At 40.5% G+C, this 26338-nt stretch overlaps 1 protein-coding gene across 3 annotated transcripts in view; it reads right to left on the bottom strand.

Annotated features, from left to right (window-relative positions):
* LOC125985892 (partitioning defective 3 homolog) overlaps positions 1–26338 on the bottom strand; it is a 125460-nt gene that overhangs the window by 45073 nt on the left and 54049 nt on the right. For all 3 annotated transcript variants that reach the window (XM_049749132.2, XM_049749130.2, XM_049749131.2), the window contains exons 10-18: positions 26041–26228; positions 24080–24219; positions 23656–23784; positions 18583–18771; positions 18332–18502; positions 13920–14064; positions 9231–9411; positions 5329–5477; positions 1914–2147 (exon numbers count right to left, since the gene is read on the bottom strand). In XM_049749132.2, coding sequence (XP_049605089.1) covers positions 1914–2147; positions 5329–5477; positions 9231–9411; positions 13920–14064; positions 18332–18502; positions 18583–18771; positions 23656–23784; positions 24080–24219; positions 26041–26228 — 1526 coding nt within the window. The remainder of the gene's footprint in view (positions 1–1913; positions 2148–5328; positions 5478–9230; positions 9412–13919; positions 14065–18331; positions 18503–18582; positions 18772–23655; positions 23785–24079; positions 24220–26040; positions 26229–26338) is intronic.

Raw genomic sequence — 26338 nt, 5'->3', positions numbered from 1 at the left:
AACTTAACCCCTTTGCCTTCTCCTGGATATTTTTCTTTTTTTCCTTCAACCTATTTCACATAAATTATGTGATCGAGCTCTAACGCTAGTCATGTGGATCGGGTTGGTAATTTACATCTGAGTTTAATTCAAACCCAGACATCAAATAGAATCTGGAGTCCTTAGGTGATATACGGTTGATTAAACTCAAAGTTGCCATCACATCTAATAAGAAGTGATGTGCAAAATGTAATTAATCTGTCAGTAATTATACATATACAGTAAGTAATTTTCAAAAAGGCTCCCAGGGATTTTAATTGCAAATATGGTGGAATCTTAAGATCCTGTCTGCAATAAATAGTTTGCTCTCAGAGAAGGTACGTATGAATTCCTCTTGATACTGTAAAACTTTTTCAATTATCAAATCCCATCAGAGATGAAACTGGTTTTATTCTGCTAAAATAATGCTGTTATTAAACGCGTGAAGGTGGGACATCTCATCGGTTGATTCTCATTCTTTCGATTTCATGTGTTTTAAATGATTGAATTTGCCGATCAGCTTCATCATACATATCATTCAATCTTTTTGTCAATCATTTCATGGCACCTGGTTATTTAAATGACTGACATTAGCGAGGATGCTAATACTTCTTTGGCAATGGTTTTCCAATTTCTAAAAGGCAGAGCGGACAAAAAAAAAAAGACATATTTTATTATAATTCATCACAATGCATGTAATCAAATTAGTCCGATTCAGAAATAGCAAAATTCCTTGGTACGCTTTAGCCACCCTCGGGAATTTAATAGATCTGAGAAGAAAAGACCTTACAAGGCAGCGCCAACTAGCAGAGGAAGCGTTGATAAAAGAGTCAGGAGATAATTTGCAGCGACAGAAAAACCACAGGCATCATTTTGTGCCACTTTAGTCAAACTTTCATGCTTTGGAAAATCAAGAGCATTAAAGCTGGACTGTCAGTTGAGGTTAGGACAGACAAGTACAATTGCTTGTCTTATTACAAAACCATTGTTTTTTGTTTTTTTTTCCTTCAAAAGTGCAGATATTCTTTCCCGCAGTTCTTTTTCAAATTTATCTTCAAAGAACACAACACCGAGTCGTACAACGAGGGGTGGATATTGCCGAGCGGGATATCTTACGGAAAACACATTTTACTTAGGGGATGCCAAATTATTATTTGATTTAAATAAAAGTCTTAGAGCAGAGGACAGTGGCGTCTTATCTGTCAACTTTGACTATTAACCTCAGTGACGAGCACAAACTGGCTGCTTTTATCTAAATTGAAAAACAGAGTTATTTGAATATCACGTGGGGAGGGGGGGGGGGGGTGGATGCAATAAACCGCGGCGGCGGAAATCGTCTGCTTTCCCCATTTTTCTTTGCAGAGATAAGACTGTATTTAGTGGCTCGCCGACAGAGCTTATGAGAACAAAGCATTTCAGGCAAATATTCCCCTCCAAATGTTTTCCTCCCCGTCCGTATTTAATGGAATCCTTTGCTGGATGGAAATGTATATATTGCAATTACTTTTGTGGTGCTGCCGTATTATTACCTGTTGGCAAAACATAAGACATCCGTCTCACTATGCCAAACACATGCCTTTTTATCATCAAAAAACAAGGAGGAATGAATATGTTCACTCCGTTTGGGTGCTGCTATGAATGTTTTTGGGGATTATTTTTTTTCTTAAGTTTAGAATAAGTCAATTGAGGAAGTTTCTCGGTAATACAAAAGTAGTGGGGGGGAAAAATGCCAGCCTTGCTGGTATAGACTGGGATGTAAATAATAAATAGAAAATTTTAAAAAAATTAAAAAATCGTATTTTTTTTGTTGACCAAGATGCATTTTTAAGTACGGAAGACAATATTGCCAAAGATTTTCTCACTAACAATGGTGAATGATAAATAAAAAATCTTACATATATCCATGCTGCTTTCATCCTCGGGCACATTAACGACCGATTTATCGTACGATTTGTCGATGGCCGCTCTGAAACTCTCATTGCATCCTCGGCTCCGGAGGATTCGAGATCGTGGCCTGTTGACATTAAGTTCGCTTTTCCGTGTTGCTGCGGCAAGAGCTGTGTGGAGGCTTTCAAGGGAACTGGACATTTTGAGACCCAGTGTGGGTCCGACATTTTGTCCTGAAGAACCTGTGGGGAAAATAAAAGAGGAAAATTGTGTTAGCTATTGACTATTATTTTTTACTTTCGGCCATTTAAACACAAACCATATGACTGTCACGCAATTCTCAGTCAGGGGTGTTTGAATTTGACTAAATGAGGTGTGACCCACTGCTGCTGGACGACCCCAGAGGGTCTTTAGGTGGAGTCTTAAACTGTCAGAAACATATTACGCAAAGAAAATAACCCCCCGTGTTTTAAAGACAATTTAGTATCCCGTGTTCACTACCTCCACTGAAATATATTTGCTTTTGAGAAGGCTTGGCGCAATGCCAATATAGGGAACCAGCTGAGGAGGAAGATGAAGGTCTTTAGGGTCACAAGGGACTCCCCTCCTTCGACTACATCTGCTACCAATGCACCTAAATGAAGTGTGAGTTATTTTCTTCCATTCATTGCGCCTATGGATCGACTGTCTAAAAAGTCAGATAGGCTAAAAAGGTCAGCTGTTATCCACTGGAGTCTACTTTTCAGACTGCTAAATGCACTGTCATGATTTTTACACTCCATTTTATCTTGGCTTTCATCAATGCTTGTAAACATTTCCAATCCCAGGAGAAGCAGGACCCGATTCCAAATAATTGAACAATCCTATACTGCTGCATCAGATGAGATGCCCAACTGGGAATTATCTAATTGGGTGAAGGGCTGTAGTTATATTAGATTGGCATAAAAAATATTGTAAAAAATAAAAAAAACTACCCTATAAAATGAAATGCCCTCCCTTCCACAGACATTATGCCTGCAGACAGCAGACTCACAGAAGCGTTTGACAATGGGATTGCAAGCTCGTACAGGATGCAACAGTTGAAGGCAACCAAAATGACATCTGCCGTATTCGGAAACAGGGAATTATCCGCCCACTCTGTATTCCGCATCGCGATCCACTTCACCATTGTTTCTCTCAAGTCTGGTGAATGGCAGAGAGTAGCGGAGACACAAAGACGATGGAAGAGCGAGGAAAGGAGCGCGAGAGAGAGAGAGAAAAAGAGCGCGAGTTTGCCCGAAGACCGTTGCCAGCTGCAAGCTTCCTTTGTTTTCATCAGAAAAATCCCAAGCTCTCATGGGAGAGTTTGACGGACAGCTCTCTGTATGCCATTCTATTATGTGATTCCTATCTCCAGAGACTACGCGCTCTGCTCCTCGACGCCCTCTTATTCAGAGCCATGAAAATACATACCCCCCCCCCCCCCCCCCCCATTGCATACAGACAAGAGTTTGCCTGGAATAAAAATGAAAATCATCACACTGAAACGCACACAAATCCAGAGAGTGCACCTGAAATTGTGTCACGCCCCGAGGAAAAACTTGCTCACCTTTCTGTGTTCCTTAAGCATATTAAGTGCAAGGGCTGTTAATTGGAGAAGATCCATTGCCATTAAGCGTTCAAGGGGAGCCATGGCAAACTCCATGAATAAATCAGCAGCGGTTATTACAGGGACAGGAGCCCATACTATAATTAGAGTCGCTAAAACTATGCAACCCGGCTATTATTCACCATAGACTCTTGCATGTAAAGATCTGTGTACAGACAGGGGCTCCATTACACATAATTTATTCAAAGAGCCCGGACGGTAAAAGGGTAATTATGGTAAAAATAGCCCCCAAGGTGGTCAGGGAAAGGCCATGGCCAGGTATCCCAAAGGAGGGATCGTATCCCTGGAGTCAGTCGGGCTCGTACGTCTCTGCCAGTTGTAGATCATTAGCATGACGGAGGACGTCCTTCGTCTGCTCAACATGTGTCATAAAAAAAAAAAAAATCTTAATTAAGGAAATTTACTAGTAATGTCTCATTCTGGGGTACAAGATGCTGTAAAACCAAAATAATCCATCTCGACATTTTCAGAAACATTCTCCTCCAACTGTTGGGCTGCACTGAGTTCTTCTCCGTGTCAATTTATTTTAGTAACAAGAGACAAAGCAGAACTAAAATAGGCCTATAATGGATCTACTGCAATAAGCCAGAGGGGTTAACTAGCATTTGAAGCTTTGATTGCAAGTCGAACTCACTCACCACTTGACTACCAGTAGCTCTCAAACGGCATTGAATATTTTCTTTATAAGCACGACACGTTCTAATATTAGCGATCCCTATTCAAGACGACCCAACATAATCCGTTGCAAAAACCCAACTATGGTTTGTAATGAGTTAGTAATGGAAAAAGAGAGGGGGGGGGGGGGGGGGTAACCTCTTATCGAGCCATGGAACCATAAAGGTAATAATCGAATAAAAGTCTTGGGACATACGTTTAACTCTACTACTGGTGCTGCTGTTAATCTCATCAGCTACTGTAAAGAGCACAAATAATCATGAGAGCTATCATGCACCATGTAAAGCTAAGAGAAGAAGAGGGACAATAAAGTTCAAGAAAAGAAGCTGTGTAATTTGAGAAGAAGATGATATTACGTCCCATGTATGAGCCTGTCAATCATGAGGCTTACAAGGCACGGATATTCCTGCAAGATGAGGAACCTTGCAGATATTTTTTTCTTTCATTGCCCAATCTCATTCCCCATCTAAATGGAACAAGAACATGGGGAGTCTGATCAATTTAGCATATTTCAACAATGAGGCTCTTCAAAGACAAGACCTCCAGCTGCTGCTGTGATATGGAAGCACCTGGAATATGTTTAAAGGGAGAAACAGGAAGGTCCTTCCATTCTTCCAGAGAAACGCGTGAAGCTGAACGTTAACGGCTTAAATCAGATGTCCGATATTTTCAAATATTTAATTGGTTTGAGGTCATGTCTTTCAAATGCATCTAACCATGAATGATATCCAGCTAATCATATTAGAAGCATAATGCACCAAGGCTTATTTCAAGATTGTCTGATAAATACAGTAACTCAGTTCCTTTTTCAGAACTAATGAAATAATCAAGGAAACGCTGACATCACTTTGGAACAATCATGAGGCTTCTTTGATGTCGTCCCGAGATAAAATCTGCATTTGCCGCGATGAGCCGTCTGATCTCCCTGTCCACTTCGCTCACTTCCTGTCCTCAGACAAATCAGATTAGATTTGCAACCCACACCAAAAAATCTCGAGGATAATGTCTTTATACTAATTGGGCAGAGGACAAAAAACAAAATATCGCATTGCAGTCTGACTACAAGCATAAAAACAAAAAGAAGAAAAAACACCATTTACCTAAATCCATGCTCTTGGACTTGCGTGACTTGATGATCTCCAACTGAGCAGCATTTTCATACTGCTTGGTGCGCTTCTCTGACATACTCTGGCGGGCGAAGCCCTCCCTTTGAAACGAACCATCCGGGTCCGCATCGGGACTCAATGAGCTGCAATAGATGAGAAAGTCAAGTTAGGTCACAACAAATATTTTTGTATCTTGCTGTGAATCACATTAAAAAATGCACAACCAATCTATTTATCCTGCCTGAAGGGCACTTCAATGTCTTGCTGGGTTGGTTAAGTTTCGTTCTACGCGTGACACCTGATGTGAGGATGCTCCGGGGTCAGTATCACTCAATAACGCCACTCCCCCGGTATGTCTGAGGCAGGAGCTCCCGTTGCAATTTACCTTTGAGATGCTTTATCTCTGTCTGGATCTTAATTGAAAATCGGATGGGAGCGGGAGGCAGAGTTTGGGTGAGGGGGTAACGGTATTTGCATTACAATTAGGGTGAACACCTTGCCATTCAACGAGATAGATGCGGTCCTAATGAAGTCTTCCAAATGACGCAAGCACGGAATGTGTTTTTTCTTTTCCATTTTCCAAATGACGGCATCGACGATAGACCCTGCTAGCTGCATGTCAACAATCGTGATTTGCTTTGCCGAGTTCATTCAACGTAAAGACGTGCTTCACGTGTCACCGAGAGGCCGGTGTTAATATGTCACTTTGCTGTCAGCCATACTCGGCATTGGCATCTACGCCGCCGTATACGGGGCCACGTCTCGCTGACACGGGAAAAGGAAGAAAGGAATGACAGCACAGATGTATTATTCATTCATTCATCATCACTCTCTTTCCCCTCACATCACTCACTGTCGACAACACGCTGTTGTTTTGTCTCAACAAGTGTATCTTTCTTGAACCAGACAGTTTGGACAGCAAAGAATCTATTTTTCACTCTTGTCTAGCTGTTGTGATAAATAACTCCACAGAGTGCAAAACATAAACAAAAGAGGAAAGTAGCTCCATTGTAATGAAGTTCATAAATATGACAAAGGATAAAATCAGTTCATATGGGTTTAATACGATTTACCGTCACAAATCATTTTATTAGCACACACATGTGATATTGTTGATATTTTGGACATATAGAAATGATGTGTTTTCCTGAGTCCATCTTTGCTTTCCTCAAAAGAATAAAAAGTTCCTTCACCTCTCCTTCTTTCGCAACATTTAAAAGCAATCTCCAACATTCCAGGCAGATGCTTCCGTCCACGTTAAGCATCCTGATGTCATCTAAAATTAACCAGCGCTGAGCATTGCTCACAGGCAATGCTTTGGAGTGCATTTTAAATCAACCTTGCCTGTCTCCATCTTCTCCTGGCAGGGAGTTAAATGTGTCAAAGCATCCCCGCAGTGGCATTAAAAATGCTAAAAGCACTTCCTCGTTTTATAGAAGCTCAAATATCTATGTGGTTTGTCGTGTTTTTTTATTTATATATATAATCACAACTATTCACAGCAAGCGTCCCTATTTATGAAAACAGAAATTTGGTCACCTGGTGGTTAAGCTGCATTAACATGGACTTGCTTGGCTCCAGTAATCACTAATATTAAAGCTTAACATCTGCCCGATTATAAATGTATCATCTTTTGAACGTCACAGCTGACACCGAGTCCAGCTTTTGATTTTCTCTTTCAGCATTTGCAGTGGTAACCGATGGCTAACATGGTTTATTCAAGCAAATGAAAATTTGTATGTTTGCCGTAGCGTATTATTCACGCTGATATTCCCCCGCCAAGGAGGGCACAGACATGGAGTACCCAGCGTGGAGAGCCTCGTGAAACATATGCAAGGTGAGGAGAAAAGAGGGAGCATGTATGACATGCTTGTACCAACGGCGCACCGCTGAGACACCGTAAATATTCATGAAGCTAGAGGGGACCATTAGCATTTCAGGGAAAACACACAGGCACATGTAATTCTTAGTTATACCGTATTCCTGATGGCCGAGTCTATTAGCAGATCAAATGTAGAAGCAGACTGCCTGCAATATTCGCCTGGAAGTTTGTTCATGTCTATATGCGCCGTTTCCACTTTATATGTTAATGTGCAATATTGTTTACCAGCCAATGTGGATCTAAACACCTGTGAGACTGAGGGCATCTGTGCAACAGAGTATATATCGTACATATAGGTAGATATGTGCAATCTCGGCAGGTTAACTAGATATATCAGAACTTCCTGACAAATCTAACATATACGTGGGGATTGACATATGTTATGGAAATATATGAGGGGGGTAAATTACTGCTTGATTTTTAAAGAATAATTTACAAGCATGATTTATAGTGAAGGGGACATTTTCTAGATTTTATTTCAAGGTAATTCACACAGATTATTATTATTATTATTATTATTATTATTATTAAAGGGGGACATTTTCTGTTTTTTTTGGTCAAGGTAATCCACACAGATTTATTATTATTATTATTATTATTATTATTATTATTATTATTATTATTATTATTATTAAAGGGGGACATTTTCTGTTTTTTTTGGTCAAGGTAATCCACACAGATTTATTATTATTATTATTATTATTATTATTATTATTATTATTATTATTATTATTATTATTATTATATCAACAAGAAGAAAAACAAACAAGCTAAACACAGACAAATACGAACATATTATTGGCTGAGGATGCAGACAATAAAAGTAGGCCAGTTTTTATCTTCTGTCAGACTGATTCCTCTAAACAATTCATCTTCAATAGATGGTGGGGGGTAGTTAGAAGCCCCCTGAAATGTGGGTTACATCACCCACTAAAAACTTGAATTAGAATGATTTTACCAGGCAGTTGTGTCCTTGGCAAAGTAAGAACATGCAGCTGCATAATTCTGAAAAGGTCAGAGGTGAAACGGTGCACAATATGTATTCAAAACATATACAGGGCACGTGCTACGCTGCTGAAAGAGCTTAATTTAAAAAGAAAAAAAAAACATTTGCCGCACTTAAACAGGAGAAAGGGAACCACTATAAGTCATAAGGAGACTGCATGTGAGCAGCTGCGAGCATTTGAGTGAAAGGAAAGGTGTGCCTGCCGCTTCTTCATGTATGTGACTTTGACGAGATGAATTATTCAGCATAACCCTGGGCAGAGGTACAGAGCATACTTCTGCCCCGTGCGCAGGTCCACAAGTCATGCATAAGCGTGCAGTTGCTACTCTGAGGGCAGGAAACTTGAATGTGCTGTAGCCGTACTCTAGGTACAATAATCCACTTTGACAACTTCGGAATGTGGAATAAAGCCACTCATTAATAGATTAAAAGGAAACAAATAAAGATAAAAATAAAACTTTCTGGTAAGAAAGCACTTGCACTTCCTTCGTATACAAAAGCTGCAATCATAGAGAAAATGTCAGAAGTCATTTTAAAATGTATGACTGGACTTTAAAATGGGAAGAATAGCGACAATATTTTTTTTTTACTGAACTACAATAAAAGCTTAATAGCATACCTTATACTTTTACGGTATAATTTGAGAGCACAATGGCTTGTATCCTTTCACAAGGCCAATAAATCTTCCTCAGGATGGAGAATTGGTGCGAAAATCACTCGGGCGACAGAAATCAGACTTGGTGATTGTGCAACGACGCCCTCCCCCCCCCCCTCGGCTTTATCTATTTTTTATTACAAACACTCACAAAAGTCATCTCGCTACAATGGGGAGATTCATGACTAAAACAAAAGACAATAATATCATGACATTGAGATGATACCACTTAATAAAGGTCCTTCACACTATTGCGCAATATGCGGTGATGTAGAAACTATCAATGCAATCGTCTATTTCTATTTTCCTTCAGATTAGGTTCTTGATCAAAAGAGGGAGAGTATTTTGCTTACTATTCATTCGGACTGGGCAGCTCATGGATCCACGGGTTCTCTCCCACGAATCCCAAATCATCGTGAGAACTTGAAGAGGACTGGTCCGAGAAGTGGGATGGAAGCAATGGTGGCCTGTCATCTTCTATCAACACAATGTCATCTTGTGGCATGTTCACAGTGGGGGAGAGCTGGTATTTACCTTTGGGAAATCAAATCAATGACAAATGAAACAATGGAAGCAAAAATGTGAAACATCCAAACCAAAATCCCAAAGCCCGCCAAAAGTTGAAAGTATGACTCAGTGCAGCCATTCTCCTCAAATATTCTCAGAGGACAAAGATGAGTTTTTCTGATTTGTATTCAGTCCTGCATGACCTTCCCCGTAGCAGACTTCTTTGAATTGCCCCTTTACATCTCCTCAGCAGTCAAAGTCAATAGGAAATGTGCTGCATTGCTTGACACTCAATAGCAAGAGCGGGAGAAGAAGGGTTGTTCACTCCTAAGAGATGTCTCCAATGAGGACAGAGGTGGAGGATTCTTTCTGCACGTTGATCAGCTCATTTTCTCAGTAAAAAAAAAAAAGTTTTCAAGTTAAAAGGCAAAGTCAAGAGCGGAGTTTAAGCACACATCTGATTCCGATTAGACAAAACCTTTTCGAAATGATCCAGCGATGTGTTTGAGGTATTTTGACCAGTTATGGAACGAGGAACATCTTTGTGCATTTACGAACAGAGAGAGCAATATTTGCCCTGCCAAAACCCCATAATGATTCCAACAGGTATTTAATTTGTGCCAACTAATAACAGATGCGTGCTGCGGGAAGTGATTTTGAGCGGTAATTATTGCAACCATGAGGTGTATAATTTAGTTTAGTTAGTTGCTGGAATCAAATAAGTCAATAAAGGGGAAAATAAAAATACAAAACAGCTGTGGAGTCCCACTGAAATTCAACTTAAAGTAAATTAGAAGTCATTTGAGTTTACGCAAGCCACGATTATCTTTAAAACATGTTTATGAATGAAAACATATGAGAACTGATTCTTGTGGGGAAAAAAAATGCGGTATTTGAGATAGCAAATATAAACAAGTTAAGATGTTTGCCAACATTTCATAAGTGAAATGAAGGTAATTTCTCACTTGGGCGGCTTGACAGGGATCCCTAGGTAATTGGATTCATGGGCACTGTAAATCAGCACGGGGAAGGCCACTCACCAACTCTCGGGAATTGCTCATACTAAGCTGCCAGGGTGAGTCGGTTCACTTTTGCTGGACAATTGAAAACGTACATGATGGTGATGTTTTATCATGATTCATATCTATCAGAAGAAGGCCTTTATACTATGCAACATATTACTAAAACTGACTTTTTGTAGAGGTTTTGTTATATTCATAATTTATAATAATAATAATAATTATTATTATATTTATTATTATATTTATTATTAATTATTATCATTTATTATTATTATTATTATTATTATTATTATTATTATTATTATTATTATTCCATTAGTACAAAAGTGAATGCAAGTAGAGGAAAAAAAATCCATGTATAAATCAAAACACCCGATTAAATATTCGTTCAGTTCAGTATATGTAATAAAGTTAGCACACCAAAAATATTACAAAACGCATAATCGTGGCAGAATTTGTTTGCCGAGTTCGATGTGGCACTTTTTGCTAGTTTAGAGAGGCTCGAAAGCACTGTGACACCCGATGCAGGAAATCGTGAGCAAGCGACAAGGTGACTTATTAGCACTTTCAGTCTTATTTGGAGCAACTAAGGTGCTAATGGGACACCTCCATCTACATTCTAACACATAACGACTTGTCACAGTCCTTTCACGTCTTTATAAATTCCACGTCGTTAATAAATGTTCCCATTCTGGAAACAGAAGACTTTGGATTCGTAATCATCCGTGTTAACTCCTAATGGAACTCGAGTCAAGAGTGGAAGTGACTTTTTCCAAGTACGGTGAAACACATGCAACCTTCAGCCCACTTGTGGTCAGCTGCGTGGAAGCTATTTGGCGCACAAATGTTTTTCCTCTCTTTGGCAGACAAATGTAATCCATGACCTGAGAGACCACCTGGTAACATCCTTTCCAATGAATCAGCATGGTGCCGCCCACTGAGACATTGAGCTCTAAGGTGAGAGGTCACACTAATAGGACGGATCCATCTTTCCTCCATCTGCGTCCATCACACGTACTTCTACTTATTCTTCCCTTACGGTTTATTCATCTTGGGCACCTATTGATCACACTTGACGATCAGTCTTTTATGGAATGGGTAATTCCGCTAAGTACACACTGGTGAAAACTAATGACGTGCGACTTGGGAGTCTGTCATCAATGCAACTTTAGTTGAGTGACTTTTTTTTTCCCACACATCACAAGATGTTCTTTCCTGTTAGCCAAGATGACTTTTCATTCATCTTCATGCCACCTACAGCTCCTCCTTATCCGCCCACACCCCACCTGCTTGGGAAGCTTGGCCAAATGGTCACATTAACAGCCAGTGTTGGATCGCGGGCTTCAATTTGCACCCCAGCATGTGGACTTGACACCCAGCAGCATTTTTCAGTCAGACAGAACGGAAGGTAAAACCCGGGTGTGATAACAACCTTTGCACCACACTGTGCACACGCTGGAAATTTCACTCCACTTCACAGTTCTTCTCCACAAACCCTATTTTGTTCTGTTTTCTCTATGAGGGAAAAAAAAAATCCCGTCCTTTCACTCCCCTAAAGCAAAAGGCTGGGTGGTTAGAAAGAAGGAATAGAACTAAATTGTCACAAACCCATTTAATTTGAGCCGGGAGTGGAGCAGAACGTACTGCACTTCACCCCCTGCTAGTTCTGGATTCAGCCTGGAGCTTTCTGCATGTGTGACGACAACCCTGACAATATCGTAGCGCGGCATGCTTTGCTGAAGAATTGGATCGCCTCTGACCATTAATATCGAAATGTGGTTCGGAGTCACAACACACACAAAAATGCACACGCAGAGGGAATGAATGACAAGCCAAAACCCCTCAGCAAAGATCAAGGCTGAGTTACACCGCAATCAATAACAGCATCTGGCTCAAGTGTCATGTCAGACTGTTATTATATGAATTAAACAGAATATTGTACGGAAAGTAACCAACTTCAAAAGCGCGACATGAATAATATTATGCCAGAAAAAAAAAAAAAAAAATCCCTAACCCTAATCACAGTTTTCTTCTTCCTACACAGTCTAGACCGCATGAATATGATCCAGTGTCCAGCCTCTGTGATAATCATTTACCAATTCATCATCAAGCTGTCAGTCAGGGCTCAGCGGCTGTGACCCCTGACCCTGGAAAAGCCACACCTTAACAACCCTCGCCCACACATCAAACCGCATTATACACATTTGAATTCCAAGGCTCTGTACAAAACTTCTTTCTTCATCAATGTGTCACGTCAATTGTTTGTCTGTCAAAATGTTGCTTTGGAATCCTCCTCCCGACCGAAGCATAAATTATAACGGCGGAGCAAAGACGGCCTGTCATAACCAGTCGACACGGGTTAACGAGTACAAGGCTCAGAGGAAGCCTGAAGACAAAGGAACCAGTCTGACATTTTCGCTCGCAGTCAGAAAAGTCACAGATCCAAGACGCCGTGTGAACTTTACAGCTTTAACACACATCCGTATTCTCCAAACTTTTCCACTTGACCCATTTGACTGCGAGTCTGCAGGATGAGATGAACGTAGGGAACCCTTGAAGTTTTCGGATGAAGAGAAACTTTTTTTTTACTACCCACAGAGTGCCCGCGGTTGGCGCTTTTGATCACAGCGCCGTTCGCACAAGACTGTGTCAGAACAGCCAGTGGAATAAATAACTCGACTGAGAAGAAAACCCAATCAATTTGGATGTATTTGATTTATTTACCAGATGAAAGACGAGGAAAAAAAACGAAATGGGGTGTCAAAGGTGTGGAGTCAATGTCAGGCCCATTGATCTGGAGGCTTAATTAGCCATCAGAAGATTCTGTCTGACACACTCTCTGATCTCCTATCACCAGTGGCAGAGTGGCACCACTCTGACTGAACTTGCGCGTGCGGTCGGCGTACAAATGAGAAGGGCGGGATGGCGAAAAGGTGAAGATCATCGACTGATGACAATGTCACGAGCGTAGCTTTCGAAAAGTCAAGTGCCTCTAGAGGGGCTCAAGCCGGAATGGAACAAAAACAGATGAAAGAAGGCGGGAGGGGAATGTAAATTATATTCTATGAAAAACCCGACAATGGAAAGCATAATTTGAGGACGGCGAGGTTAGATGAAAAATGACTTCATTCCATCATCCATTAAAAACAGACCCCTCCCTCAACTCTTTGGCTGGTGTGCATGCACGGGAAAGGCACATCGATAGTGAGATGACAGCAGTGACTGGTGGTGGATTGAATTGCCAATTCCAAATCAGCCAAAGAGCTAAGATGTCAGCCAGTTGATGTCAGCTGGCTAGATTGGGGATTGGCTTGAGTGAAACCAGTCTGCAGTGGAGTGAACGCAGGGGAGATTAGCCATGACGCTAATCCCTTCGGGCCTGGGATGGTGAAACGTGGTGAGTACCTTTAGGGCGTATGGTATGTGAGAACATTCTGGAGGATTTCTTAGCATGGATTGTCATGGAAGCTGATAAACTACAGAAAAAAATGATTTCACTTGATTATAACTTACCGATGCGTCCAACTGAATTTCCAAGTGGTGTGGAGATGTTGTCAAAGTTCTCAATGCTTTCATAAAAGGAATGGGAGATCCGGCGCTCATGGTTATTTTGAAGGTTGACAGGACGGCCTGGCATTGCTGGGCCGCCAGGACCTTGCTATAAAAAACAAAAAAATCAGAGAGTATGAAGTATAACTGAGGATAGCAAGTATAAGAATCCATCCTGGCACTGCGCTAACCAAAACAGCAGCACAATTAAAAAAGTTATATCTAATCTAAACACATCATGGTGCTCATGTTAGAGCGACCGATCTCAGCTCGCGTCAGTATTTCTTGTCTCAGCAGTGCGAAATGGTTCCTGCCGTGAATTAAGCTGGCCAAAAGCCGATAAAAACTCCATGGATTTCCCATGGGCTGATTGGCAGCTGTTGCAAACGATAAATCCGGAAAGGGGTGACATTTGTTGTGGCCGCTTGCTAGTTACCTCACTGAAAAATAAGGAGAGGTTGAGCCTTGTGTTTAGCGGTCTATTGGTAGAGTGAGTCATCTTCAACAAATACTAATATCAAGTTTGATTAAATAAAGACGATGACAGTCTGACATTTTTTTGTGTTTCATGTGGTCTAAAAAAGTCCCTAGATAGAACCATCTGATACTCTAGATCAGTTTGACTCTATAAATCAAGCATGCTTTGAACCAAGAGTCTCTAGATAATACCGTATTGATGTCCAACATTTCTCTTCTGGCGTCCGGCCAAGACAGACAACAGCAACAGACAGAAACCATGACGGCAGAAAAATCAAGAAAGGCAATCTTTGGCAAAGACAGCAATGAAAGCTGTGATTTGCATGATCTGAGCTTCTTCTAAATCATGAGTGCTGCCATGTTCGATTCTCAAGGGAAAACCGGCCTGGCGACTGGAGATGCATACAAGCCAACTGAGATTTATTGGATTTTTAATAAAAGGGAGTGGTTTATATAAGGTTGAAAAAGCAGCACTTTAGCTGAACACCATTGATGAAAGCATGGTTTGTGTGCATGAAATGAATTCCTGGGTCAACGCATATTTAATATAATCACCAATGAAGGTGGGTTGTAAATACGTGGCCCTCAACGGTTGCGATTCAAATCCCGAGATTGCAATCATTACTATGCCAGAGTAGCAATCAAACATTTAGGTCTCCTCCAAGAGGACCCCTTCAACGATTGCATTATTTAGCGCAAACATCAATTAGCCACAAGTTCCAGCCCCAGAGAGGTTGTTTGCAGAAAATGGAATGTTTTTCTCTTTATTTTTGGGGCTGCATTGGTAGGTGGGGATGGTCAGTAAACACTAGAATCAAAATATGTCACGTGAACAGCAGAGGTTGAGTTCCCCATTGGTTGTCAGAAACTTGGCTTTGTATTGCTGGAGGTTCATCCAGGGCGCCTCATTAAAATCTAAACCCGGTTGGTCTGTGTTGCCAAACAAAAAACTATCGGTGTAGTTTGAAGGGTTTGTTGATTTAATCCCTGGAGTTGATCAAAGACTTTTTGTTGTTTAAGATTTCCTTCTAATCGGTTCGTATCACCTCAGCAAGTGTTTAATCTGCACTAATCTAGTTGTTTTCAGAGTGGATTAACCGATAGACTGCGGGAAAAAAAATGTCACTGTGCTTCTTTTATTTTCCAGGATAATATTCGGAGTAATGCAAAGTCATGTACAAATTGCTTTGGCCACTCTGTCAGCATCTCCCTGACCTTCACTTGGAGTGAGGCGGAGTGTTGACAGAGAGTCTTAAACTGTCACCTAAGGCTAATAATGTCAAGTCTGTTGCCATTTACTGGCCTTCTATCCGAGCGTCACCCTCTTGCCATCGCCCTAATCCAGTCACCTCTACCATAATGCTGTAATTACAGTCTTAAGATGGCGCATCTTGCCACAAGCCACATCGCTACAGGCAGAAACCTGACTTTTATCCCTTCTTAGATAAACTTCCGTTTGCACAAACCAAAACAACCATCCACTAAAAGTAGAAATGATCTGCGTCGAAGGAATTAATGACAGACAACATTTAAGTTTCGCAAATATATGTTTTCATGTAGAATCTACGGACCATGTTGGCTACAGTATGTTATCAGATACTAAAATGTCACCATTGTAGTCCTACACTGGGGCCAAGAAGCCCACTTAACCACCAGATTCAATATATTATTTCTCAATTGGTCCTATTGAGTTTCCCCTGCTTCTCCTAAATGAGTTAGTCCTCCGAGAGCAGGCTGGGAATTCGAGGGGCGGGCGGCACAAGAATTGCATTTCGGCTACTTTGCTTCCTCTGCTTGCTACAATAATGTTACCGCGATAAAGTAAACTGCATTTCCCAGAATCCACCACTTAGGATAGCTTTCACACGATTTTACACAAATAAGGAATTTTGTTTTTTTTGTTAGACAGCATCTCGGGGTTTTAAGTTCTCCGGTAGCAGTGGTCAGGTCAATATTAATAAAACCATAAATTACTAGGCTGGGGTTTGGATTGAAAGCTCTCTCCAGGATTTATCGATCAGCTTCTCGGCCGAAGGTACGTCTTTTGTTAGGCCCAGCAACTTCCTTCCGCCTTGTCTCTTTACATAAATGTTCCCTGACTGACTCCAAGGCTATCGGACTGTGTTACAAACAAGCTGGCTGACGAGACAAACTTGAAAGATCTCTAAAAGATTGAGGAAAAACATTTTTTTTTCCTTTTTTGTAGGATCTTTTACCAGCAACAAAACTTGTCCAGAAAAGAAAAAATAAGTGGATTCAAAAATACATACTGATGTCCGTGTAATTTCAGTCTCGGTCTGCTATGATATCTTTTGAGGAGCAAGTAATAATTATGCTGAACTGAGTCAAAACGTTTAAAAAAAAAATAAAAGATCAGTGAGTTTTTCATGGAAGTTGTAACATAAAAGCAGCACGGCATTCCAATAAATGGAACTGAAATTGCTTCTTCTGAATTGTGAAATTGTGATTTAACATTACACACGTGACCAAACATTAATGGAACTAAAATTAGTCCGTATGAGGACGCAGTCATCCAATTACCATTCTTCAAACAAATTGTCAGTGACCAATCGTCTTCTTTGACTATCTGGGGCAGAACGATACTTTTTCAAAGATGCGCCTGAAGAAAGGAAATCATTGTTCTGGTGAAGATCTAGATGAAAGTGTGTGTCTGTGCCCTTGTGTGTAGGACACAGTGACAGAAATAAAAACAGATTATAAAGAAAAAAAAAAGAATGAATATGGGCTAATTGTGATTATTATTTATCATTGGTTAGTTCAGGAATAACTATTCTACTGAAAAAAATAAATAACTCAAAAGATATGTTCCGCTGCTCTGTTCTAGAAATATGTTCAGCCTGCGGGACGGAGCAATGATGAAATCAGTGTAATTTTCATGGGACGAAGCAGCCTGGATGTGCCGCACCCGTGGAAGGTCCCCCCCCCCCCGCCCCTCTGATGCATTAGCCCATGCGGCTTGGCTCCCCATCCCCTGCAGACAGTGATGGATCTGATTCATTTCAATGGTGGCCTCCAGTGCTCAGTCCCATTCTGCTGGGTGACAGTGGCAAACTGGTGCTGGTCTGCCTGGCCAGAATGGGGATGTTGCTTGTTAGAAGAAGTCTTGTTTTCTTATTTGGGGTTCACCTACGGTCTTAGATTCTTTATAAACTCATTTTCCTGCTACTCCTGAGCATAATGAAAAATATAAAATGGCATCTATTCAAATTACCTTTCAGGAACACTCGCTTCCTGTGTGTGGTTGTCTTCTAATTGGATTTTAATGGACAAATTCTAATGTGCCCGCTGCACAAACTGATTACGGGCACAAAGCTTTTGGCAGAAGCATCAGGATATGCAGAAGTAAATGTAAGATTGAACACCAACCTTGATATTGTTTTGTGTGTATTGTTTATAAGACAACACAATAAAGAATTTATTTTTCTACTCTAAACCTTCCTGCCAATATTCTGAACCATTTGCCAATACCAATCTCAAACCTAGGTGGAATATAAATTCCTTTATCGGTCTATCAGGCAGTTTTTTTTTTAGCAAAACTGTCAATCATAACTCAGCAAAGGGTTTCTTAAGATATCAGATCAAAGGCCGGCTATGGCCCAAGTAAATCGCACCAAGGATGGAAATAAATGCGAGCCGCTATCGCCTATCTCGCACAGGAAATGAAAATGTTTGAAGATTTGCATGGTTTTGGGGCCACCACATTTAAGTTATCCCTTAGTTATTTCACAGCTCTCAAATCGACAGTGAGATGGATTAAGGGTTAAAGAAGGAAACATGCGGCGGAAACAGCAACTCTTCTCGTTTCCACAAATTTCTGAACAGTTTTTTGGGAGAAATTAGACAAGCAGCCATTCAAGTTATTGTGGTTTGTTATCTACCTCTGCGTTTTGGGCCACCCGCCGGGCTACAATGAGCTGGATCATTCCTCGTTTGTTGCCTTCGACTGACATGGATTTGCGTAGCGTTTCCATCGCTTCCTGATTGGTATTCTCAAGCAGCGACTCCCCATTGACAGCGATGAGTTGATCATTTATACGCAGACGCCCGTCCTGTAGATAAATATAAACAGCCACCAGATTAATGTTAAATCTCATCACTAACAAAGTAAAGGAGGAAAGATGTAACTCGCCTTGCTAGCAGCACCTCCATTGATGATGGATTTGACAAAAATGCCCAAGTCGGCGTGACTCTCCTTGGATCTGTTACCCTTGACGCTAACCCCAAGGCCCGCTGAACCGGAGTCATTGAGTGGGATCTCAAAGGTCATGAACTCCCGTGTACCGTCAGGGGTCAACACCAGGTCGTCTTCCCCGAGTTGCTGTAGAAATTGAAAAAAAAACTTCATCGTAATTGATCTTAAATATTTTGTGAGGGCATTTGGTAGCCCTGCTCGAGAAGAAACAAAATCAGGCCAAAAATAGTCCCGATTGTGGAGTTGTAAAGTGCACTGCATGTTCCCTGTTTGCATGAGAGAAGTTCTGGAATGTTACGATGGGCCAGATAAAGTCCATTTGAAGATTAATGGCAGTGGGCGCAATCAACCCCAGAGACCTGACTCCAAGACCTATTTAAATGGACCGGGATCAGCACACACACATCCAACTCACACACACAGCCAGATGGATAGCCGCCAGGTGTGTGCTCCTCACAGCTGCTTGGATAAAGTGTCAAGCACGGGGACGAGGAAAAACCGAGCAGAAGGTGTCTCTTTTTTTTTTTTTTTTTTCCTCTATGGGCTGAGGAGTTATTAGGATGCAGTGGTGCATTCAAAGTAGCAACAAAAACACCCGATAGCCCTCTGTATTATTATAATAATCATTATTAATCAATTTATCAACATAGATAAAAGCATCCCCTTTTAGATAACGATTAAATAAAACGTCATGGCAATCGGCGTGTTGAAGGTGTGCGAGCGCTTGAAAGCACACTCCGTCCACAATGATGACAGAATAACCGCCCACTCAGAGCAGTGTTCCGGGAATAGCAGAAGGATGAGAGAGCGGTGAAACATTTTCATTAGACAGGAAAAAGTGCTGCTAGGCTAGAATGAGTATGTCAGGCTGCCTGACAGGGCCTGTTGCGTCGATTCAAGTCGGCTCAAACCTGGATACGATTCCAAGTTATTGCTTGACAGTCTGGACATGGATCGACTCATTTTAGGGTGGGGTGAAGGTTATGCTGCAAAGATGCTGGTTGTGGTTAAAATTAATCAGGACTGTCTTCTAAATACCAAGAGTCAGACTCGTAGTCCAAAAGACGGGAAAATCCATACACATGTTCATGCAGAAACTTTCTTTACCGATTTTGATCATCTTCAGTGTCATTCGTGTTCGAACAAAGAGGGGCAAATGCAAGAAAATGTCGTTCTAGAAAAAAAAAAAAAAAAAGGCCGCCCCCACCACCTTTCTCTGCTTAATTGGCCTTTTGATTTTCTTTCCACCCGACTTCACTCGTCACATGCGAACAAGGAAGGTACGCCGAACAGGTGTGAGGAAGTAAAAAGCGACTTGGAGGAGGGGGGAGGGGGAAACAGGCAAATGAATCACAATTAGTTCTTTTCACACATAAATCAGAGTTCTCTGCACCTCAATGCCTAAAACAATTAACACTGCTGGAAACTTCTCTCCACACTTGGCCTAATTTGGTGACATAAAGGTCATTGGAAATAAATTCAAAGAGGCTAAAAGAAGTCAGTCATGGGTGTAATTGCAAAATGTGCCATGAGTATTGTCACACAAATTCCTTCCGGCGGTGTAATATTTGGTGACAAAGGGTTGAGATAATATGTAAAAAAATATAAATAAATGCAAGACAGTGGAGGCTTTGGGAGAATGACGGCAACAAGCTAGGAGATTTCAAGGTTGAAGGCAATGTGGAATAGAATTTTTTTCCCGTGCTCTTTGTATGTTAACCCCAACACGTATGTTCAAACTTGGCCGAGAGTGGCTTTGCTACTTTCCAACAGCAATATATTATGTGTTGTTGAAACACACTGTATCCTCTTCTGGGAAAAAAAAAAAAAAAAAGTGTCGCCACAAGTGGCCTTTAACAAGCTTGTTTGTCAGCATGGGACGATGCTATCTGCCATTCTTTGCACTGACAGCAAACATAATTATGGGAACAGCTGGTGAAAAGTGCAAAATGAAAACAGGTGGCGTCGACTCTTAGCGCTCGGAAATCATTCGGCGCGGCGGTATTGTCTTCAACAGCACTTGGACGGATTATCTGCGATGATGACAACGTGTGATTTGCAGCGCTATACTTTGATTACGTTGCCGGGATGAAGTAGAAGAAACAATTCGGCAGTGGAGGCTTCACAGATAATAAAACAGCGGGGAGCTAATTTTTGTTTCATCGCACAAAGTTTCAACATCAAGTCACATTGCTTTGCTCATCGAAGTTAACATTCCCGGTTTTAAACTGCGGTTAATTTCTAATTTGACTAAGTGATGTCTTATTCTTTAAGTTTTTTTTTTTTTTTTTTGGAAAGCACATTGATTTATTCAGCAGTCGGGAAGAGAAAATAAATGTTCTGGCTCTATCACTTAATTAACAAGAACACTGAGGCAAGAAGCATTGCTCGGCAGTAAGTCTCATTTAATTATATTAACACTAAAGATGTGTTTGCTTTTTTTTTTTTTTTTCACGGCAGCATTATCTCAAGTTAGTTCCACTTATCACCATCTCATCCTTTGTACTGTAAAAGTAACAAGTTTAACTTTACATTAAATCAAAATATATTTCCAAATCTAATTTTATGATATATTTTTTTTCTCTTGCTCAGAGTTTTTTTTTAATTCCCAAAATGAAACCTCGATGACAGCCACGACGATAACGTTGCCCTTGAGAAAATGATGAGTGAACTGAAGTCAATACATATCTGGATCATTTGTCTTCCACCTCTTATATGACAACCACGAGTTGTACAACCTTGAGGATCAATTTAGTCAGAGAAACGATTATAAACACAGGAGACAAAAATCAGCACTCGCCATTATTGATGAAAAAGAACCCTAACATTCAATTTTACACAATTTTACACCCTTACACCATTTGTGACTCTTCTATTTCCAGCAATTTACGTGACTAAGAGAAAAAAAAGGTTAATTTACGATTATTTATTGCAACGATCGTCCTCGATCACTATGCAGCTGTTAAGCCATACTATGGAGAGATTTTAAACCAGGCCACCAGGGTCGGCGCTTACGAAACGGGCCATTAGCCGGCTATAATTATCAGCATGGCTGTCATGCGTTTGTCTGCCGCATCCCCGCCATTGGCAGAGGCCATAAATTCATCTGTCACATCAAACAGAAGATGATATTAATTGTGCAATTAAGATTCTCATTGCTTGGCAGATATAGCTACTAATGGATCAGTGACAAGTGTGATATGATCATTAAAGGGCCTTTTAATGTACTGTTTAATTGCTCTTATGCGGACCGCACTTTTAGGACACGGGCTCGTCAAGCCTGATTGTTCGCTGAATGTGTTTTAAAAAAAAAAAAATAAGTGATGTGGGCTCTTGAATGATGTAAGAGTGAGGAGGAACAGCAGCACATGACTCATCAAACTCATATTGAGTTTTTTTTGCAATCTGTGGTAGGGTCGAAAATCTGTTTAGTACAGACGCCATCGGCAAGCTGGGTGATCGTGCAAAATAGAATAAAGTTAATACTATGTTTCAAAGTTGAAGTGTAAAAAATGCTTAAACTGAATGGATCTTCAACAAAAATGTAAACAGGACTGACATGAAGTGATAAATGAGAATATCCCCCGTGGATTTGACATTTAGCATAAGCGGCTATGTGTCAATCAGACAAAAGCAAACCAAACAAGTGTGTGTGTGAGCTAAACGCACGCTACAATTTAAAAGATAATTGCTTTCTCTCTCACACACAGCCACACACACACAGATAGCAATTACCCACTATGCTTTTGCACCATTTTTTGCAATAACTGTCACTGACAGGGCTTTGGCCTCCTTATCTGATTTTTATGAACATACTTGTAGGGATTATTGAGATTTGTGAAAGCAGTGGCGGGGAATGTGTAACAGAAAGCGAGACGGCAAATAACGGGGAGGGTGAGCGGAAGAAAAGACAAATCTCCTGAGGAAAGTAATGAAAAATATAACTCACAGTCGAGCTCAGCTTGGAAAAGTTGGCTAAGAGAAAACAAAGACCGAAGAGATTATTCGGCTGTCTTTTCCATGACAGCGACTCTCATTCGTTCATGCCTGAGGAGCTCGGGGGAGCAAAACAGCCACACTCACACAGTTCCAATCCACTTATGAAGTGACGTTGTTTTGATTCCTTTCATAATAATAATAAATTTAGAAATACAAGTGGAAGAGAAAGTGAAGTGTGGGGAGTCTCCGTTGCGGAAATTAACAGTTGTGCATCTAGTTCATGAGATGACATTTGTATTTCTGGAATGCATTCTTATCAAACTAAACTGACCAAATTGGGAAATGGATCTGATTTAGTACAGCTAGGCTGAGTGTAGCGTGGGAGTGAGGTTGTGGCACAAGGGGCCTCCAGTCTGCCAAGGTGCTCTGACAACGGAGCCTGCTGTCAGAGCCGTGGAGGCCAAAATGGACGAGGGCAGTAGCCTCACCATCTGGTGTGTGACAGCCAAAGTCACCCTGCGTGGATCCTGCATGTGGAGAGTCTGCCCGTGTCATGTGACTCTATGTATGGCTAGTACAGTACTGAACTTCTCACATCAGCATATTTCAACAAATAGGCCCAGTCAATTTAGAAACCATTGAGACTACCGTATTTTCCGGACTATAAGGCGCACCTTCAATGAATGGCCCATTTTAAAACTTTCTCCTTATATAAGGCGCACCGGACTATAAGGCGCACCATTAATGCATCATGTCAGATTTTGAATCCAAATCAAATCATTCTCCATTTTATCTTTTTTATTTCAACTTCAGATGCAACAAATTACTTTATAATCACAAAATAATGATCCATAGTCTTTTTGATTCATGATTCATAGTCTTCAGCGGGTCACTTATGATTGATTTCATGACAAAATGCTTCGGGCTAGTTTAAATTTAGGAATTTGGTCCATATATAAGGCGCACCGGACTATAAGGCACACTGCCGGCTTTTGAGAACATTTTAGGTGCGCCTTATAGTCCGGAAAATACGCTAGTAATAAATTGTTATGTTTTTGTCTTGGTACTGACCACTTCTCGAGGCAGCCGAGGGTCCTGCTGGCGACTCACCAACAGATTCACTGCCCCGCCCATAGGTGCGGCTCGGAGCAAAGCCACCACCTCTTCTTGAGTCTTACCATTCAAGTCGACTCCACCGACCTGCATCGCACGTATTACTTATTAATGAACACACACTGGAGGACAGACATATAACTCCAAAACATTTGGGGTCAAATTGAATGATGACTAGACCCGTTTTAAACTTAATCTGTCATTGCCCATTTTAATTTAAGGTTGGAGCTGCCAAGAAATAAAATGAAAGCCATAGGGAAGACATTAATACTCATCATTTGGAACAAATCCAAAACTATAAAAGCACATTTCATCTTTGTAATAACATACATATCTTCTGAATAATATATAGGGAGGGCTATAACTGTTTTAAGATTCCTACCTCCAGGAGACGGTCTCCAGCTTTTAGTCTCCCGTCTTGGATGGCGGCTCCACGAGGCAGAATATTTTTAACAACGATGGGGGCACTGCCACCAATGGGAACATCTCTGGAGGTGATGCTGAACCCAAGACCTTCTGGACCTAAAGGAATATTTAGGAATTGACACAAATCGGAATAGCAATTATTATTCTAGAACCATACTTAAATCTACAAAAATGTAATTGAATAAAAAGTATAATCTAACTCAATATAATTTAAGCGACATTGTGAGATACTGCTGTATTATACGTAATGTTGAATATGCAAAGAGGATTTACTGAAACAAAAGTTTCTTCAATCCATTATTCGAATAAAATAAGCTGCTTTTTTTCACTTTACGCTTTCCAGCATATGCAAATAATCTGTTAAAAAAAAAAGACAGTATTCCGTGTTCCTCTCTTTACAATTCATACAGTGTTTTTTTTATTTTATTTTATTTTTATTAAAGTTTTGTGATTGAGCTCGATTCTATACAAAGCCTCTTTTGGTTTCAGGACGGTGACCTTTAAGATTCAGCAAATGAATATGAATTGGTGGTCTAGGGTCAAATGGGTAAATACAATAACTGATAACTCAGAAGTCATGTGACCTGACCTTTCCTGCAGAGGAGACAAGAATTTGTCAATACCATCAAAAAGTTGTCCAAATGTCATCTGGTAGATTCATAATTGCATTTTTTTTTTGCCTCATTATAAATCTGACCTGAAAGATATTTATGTGAGCTCCAAAATACGGATAATGAGAACTCCATTTTTTTTCCCCCTATTCATTTTGATAATATTTGCATTAAACACTTTCAACTGGTTTTAATGAAATTATGTAAGAATTCAACATACCATCCCCAGAAGAATAATTAACTATTTCTCGGGATAGATTCTACCCTGCATTATCTAGTGGTCTGCATTTTTACCGTCATTCAAAAGTGCTTACTATGGTCTCAGTGGGACTATTTCGGATGCTAACATTAGCATTCGCATCAAAGTACTTGCTCATTTCGCAGAGCTGTCAGCACCTCTGATAGTCCATCATGACCTAGTTTCCCAAGTTCGACTCCCTTGCAGTCGACCTGTCAACGGTTTGGCTGACAGTGATTGTGTTGATGAAGCCGGAGCGCGGAGGAACTGAAGGCTGGCAACTTTTTTAAGGCATCAAACAGATTGAAAGTGCTTAAGAAGGTCTAAATTTCAGCTTATTGCTTCCAAAAAATAAGTAGTAGCTGTTTCATGGTCTATCTAGAAAATGCATTCAGATTAAAAGATTTTACAGATCTTAAATTAGATTTATGCAGGTGTGCCAACAATCCAACATGGACATGTCTGCTACGGTGAAAGCTATTTCCTTTTTCATGTCGACCAAGCGAGACCCGCGCTTACTGTTTTAGTACTTGGAGCAAAAAGTCAATGGCAAAAAACTATGGCTTGTTTAGAAGTGCATTACCATTGGGACTGTAATTACTGTGAAAACAGCCCGGTCCAATCTAAGCTAATTTTACAATTTCGGTAACATGTGGGAAATAATTACAGCCCATTTGGAGTTAACAAATGGCTTGAACTTTGAAAATGAGGACATCTATTCAAGCAAGCCCCTTTGAAAAAATACGGATATGTATGTACCTATTTTTTTATTTATTATTTGTATTTATTCAAAATGAAAGTAAATTTGTTTTTTACTCCATATATTATATCTTGGGGCATAATATAATTTTTAAAACTTTAAAATGAGGGCATCTTTTCAAGCAAGCCCCTTTGAAATAACACGGAAATGTATGTTCCTATTTTTTTATTTATTATTTTTATTTAACATGAAAGTGAATTCATTTTTTACTCCATATATTATATTTAATATTTAATATAATGGATGTTTTTAGGCCAAATGTTGCGCAAGTATGATACCATCTCTTATATTAACTTGTCATTTCTGACCTTTCTTCAGCTGGATAGTGAATCTTCGGCCGTTGCGTTTAGTGTAGGAGCTGCTGGACTGCGTTGAGCTTATTCTCCGCTGCAGGGAGGGGGAGGAGGCGGACGAGGTACTGGAGACCAAAGATTGTGCTGGTGTGGCATATCTCCGTCTTGGCTCTGGAGTGCTCCCTGCCAGGGACCCCTGTTGACTACATAATGGGTGTAAGCAAGTTAATATTTCCAAAATACTTGAGGGGATTTATTAGTACCGTATTTTCCGCACTATAAGGTGCACCTAAAAACCTCCAATTTTCTCAAA

This window comes from Syngnathus scovelli, chromosome 18 (genome assembly GCF_024217435.2).
Source record: "Syngnathus scovelli strain Florida chromosome 18, RoL_Ssco_1.2, whole genome shotgun sequence".
NCBI classification, from domain to species: Eukaryota; Metazoa; Chordata; class Actinopteri; order Syngnathiformes; family Syngnathidae; genus Syngnathus; species Syngnathus scovelli.
The sequence above is the reverse complement of the archived record's forward strand: the minus strand, read 5'-3'. Positions and strand labels throughout refer to the sequence as shown.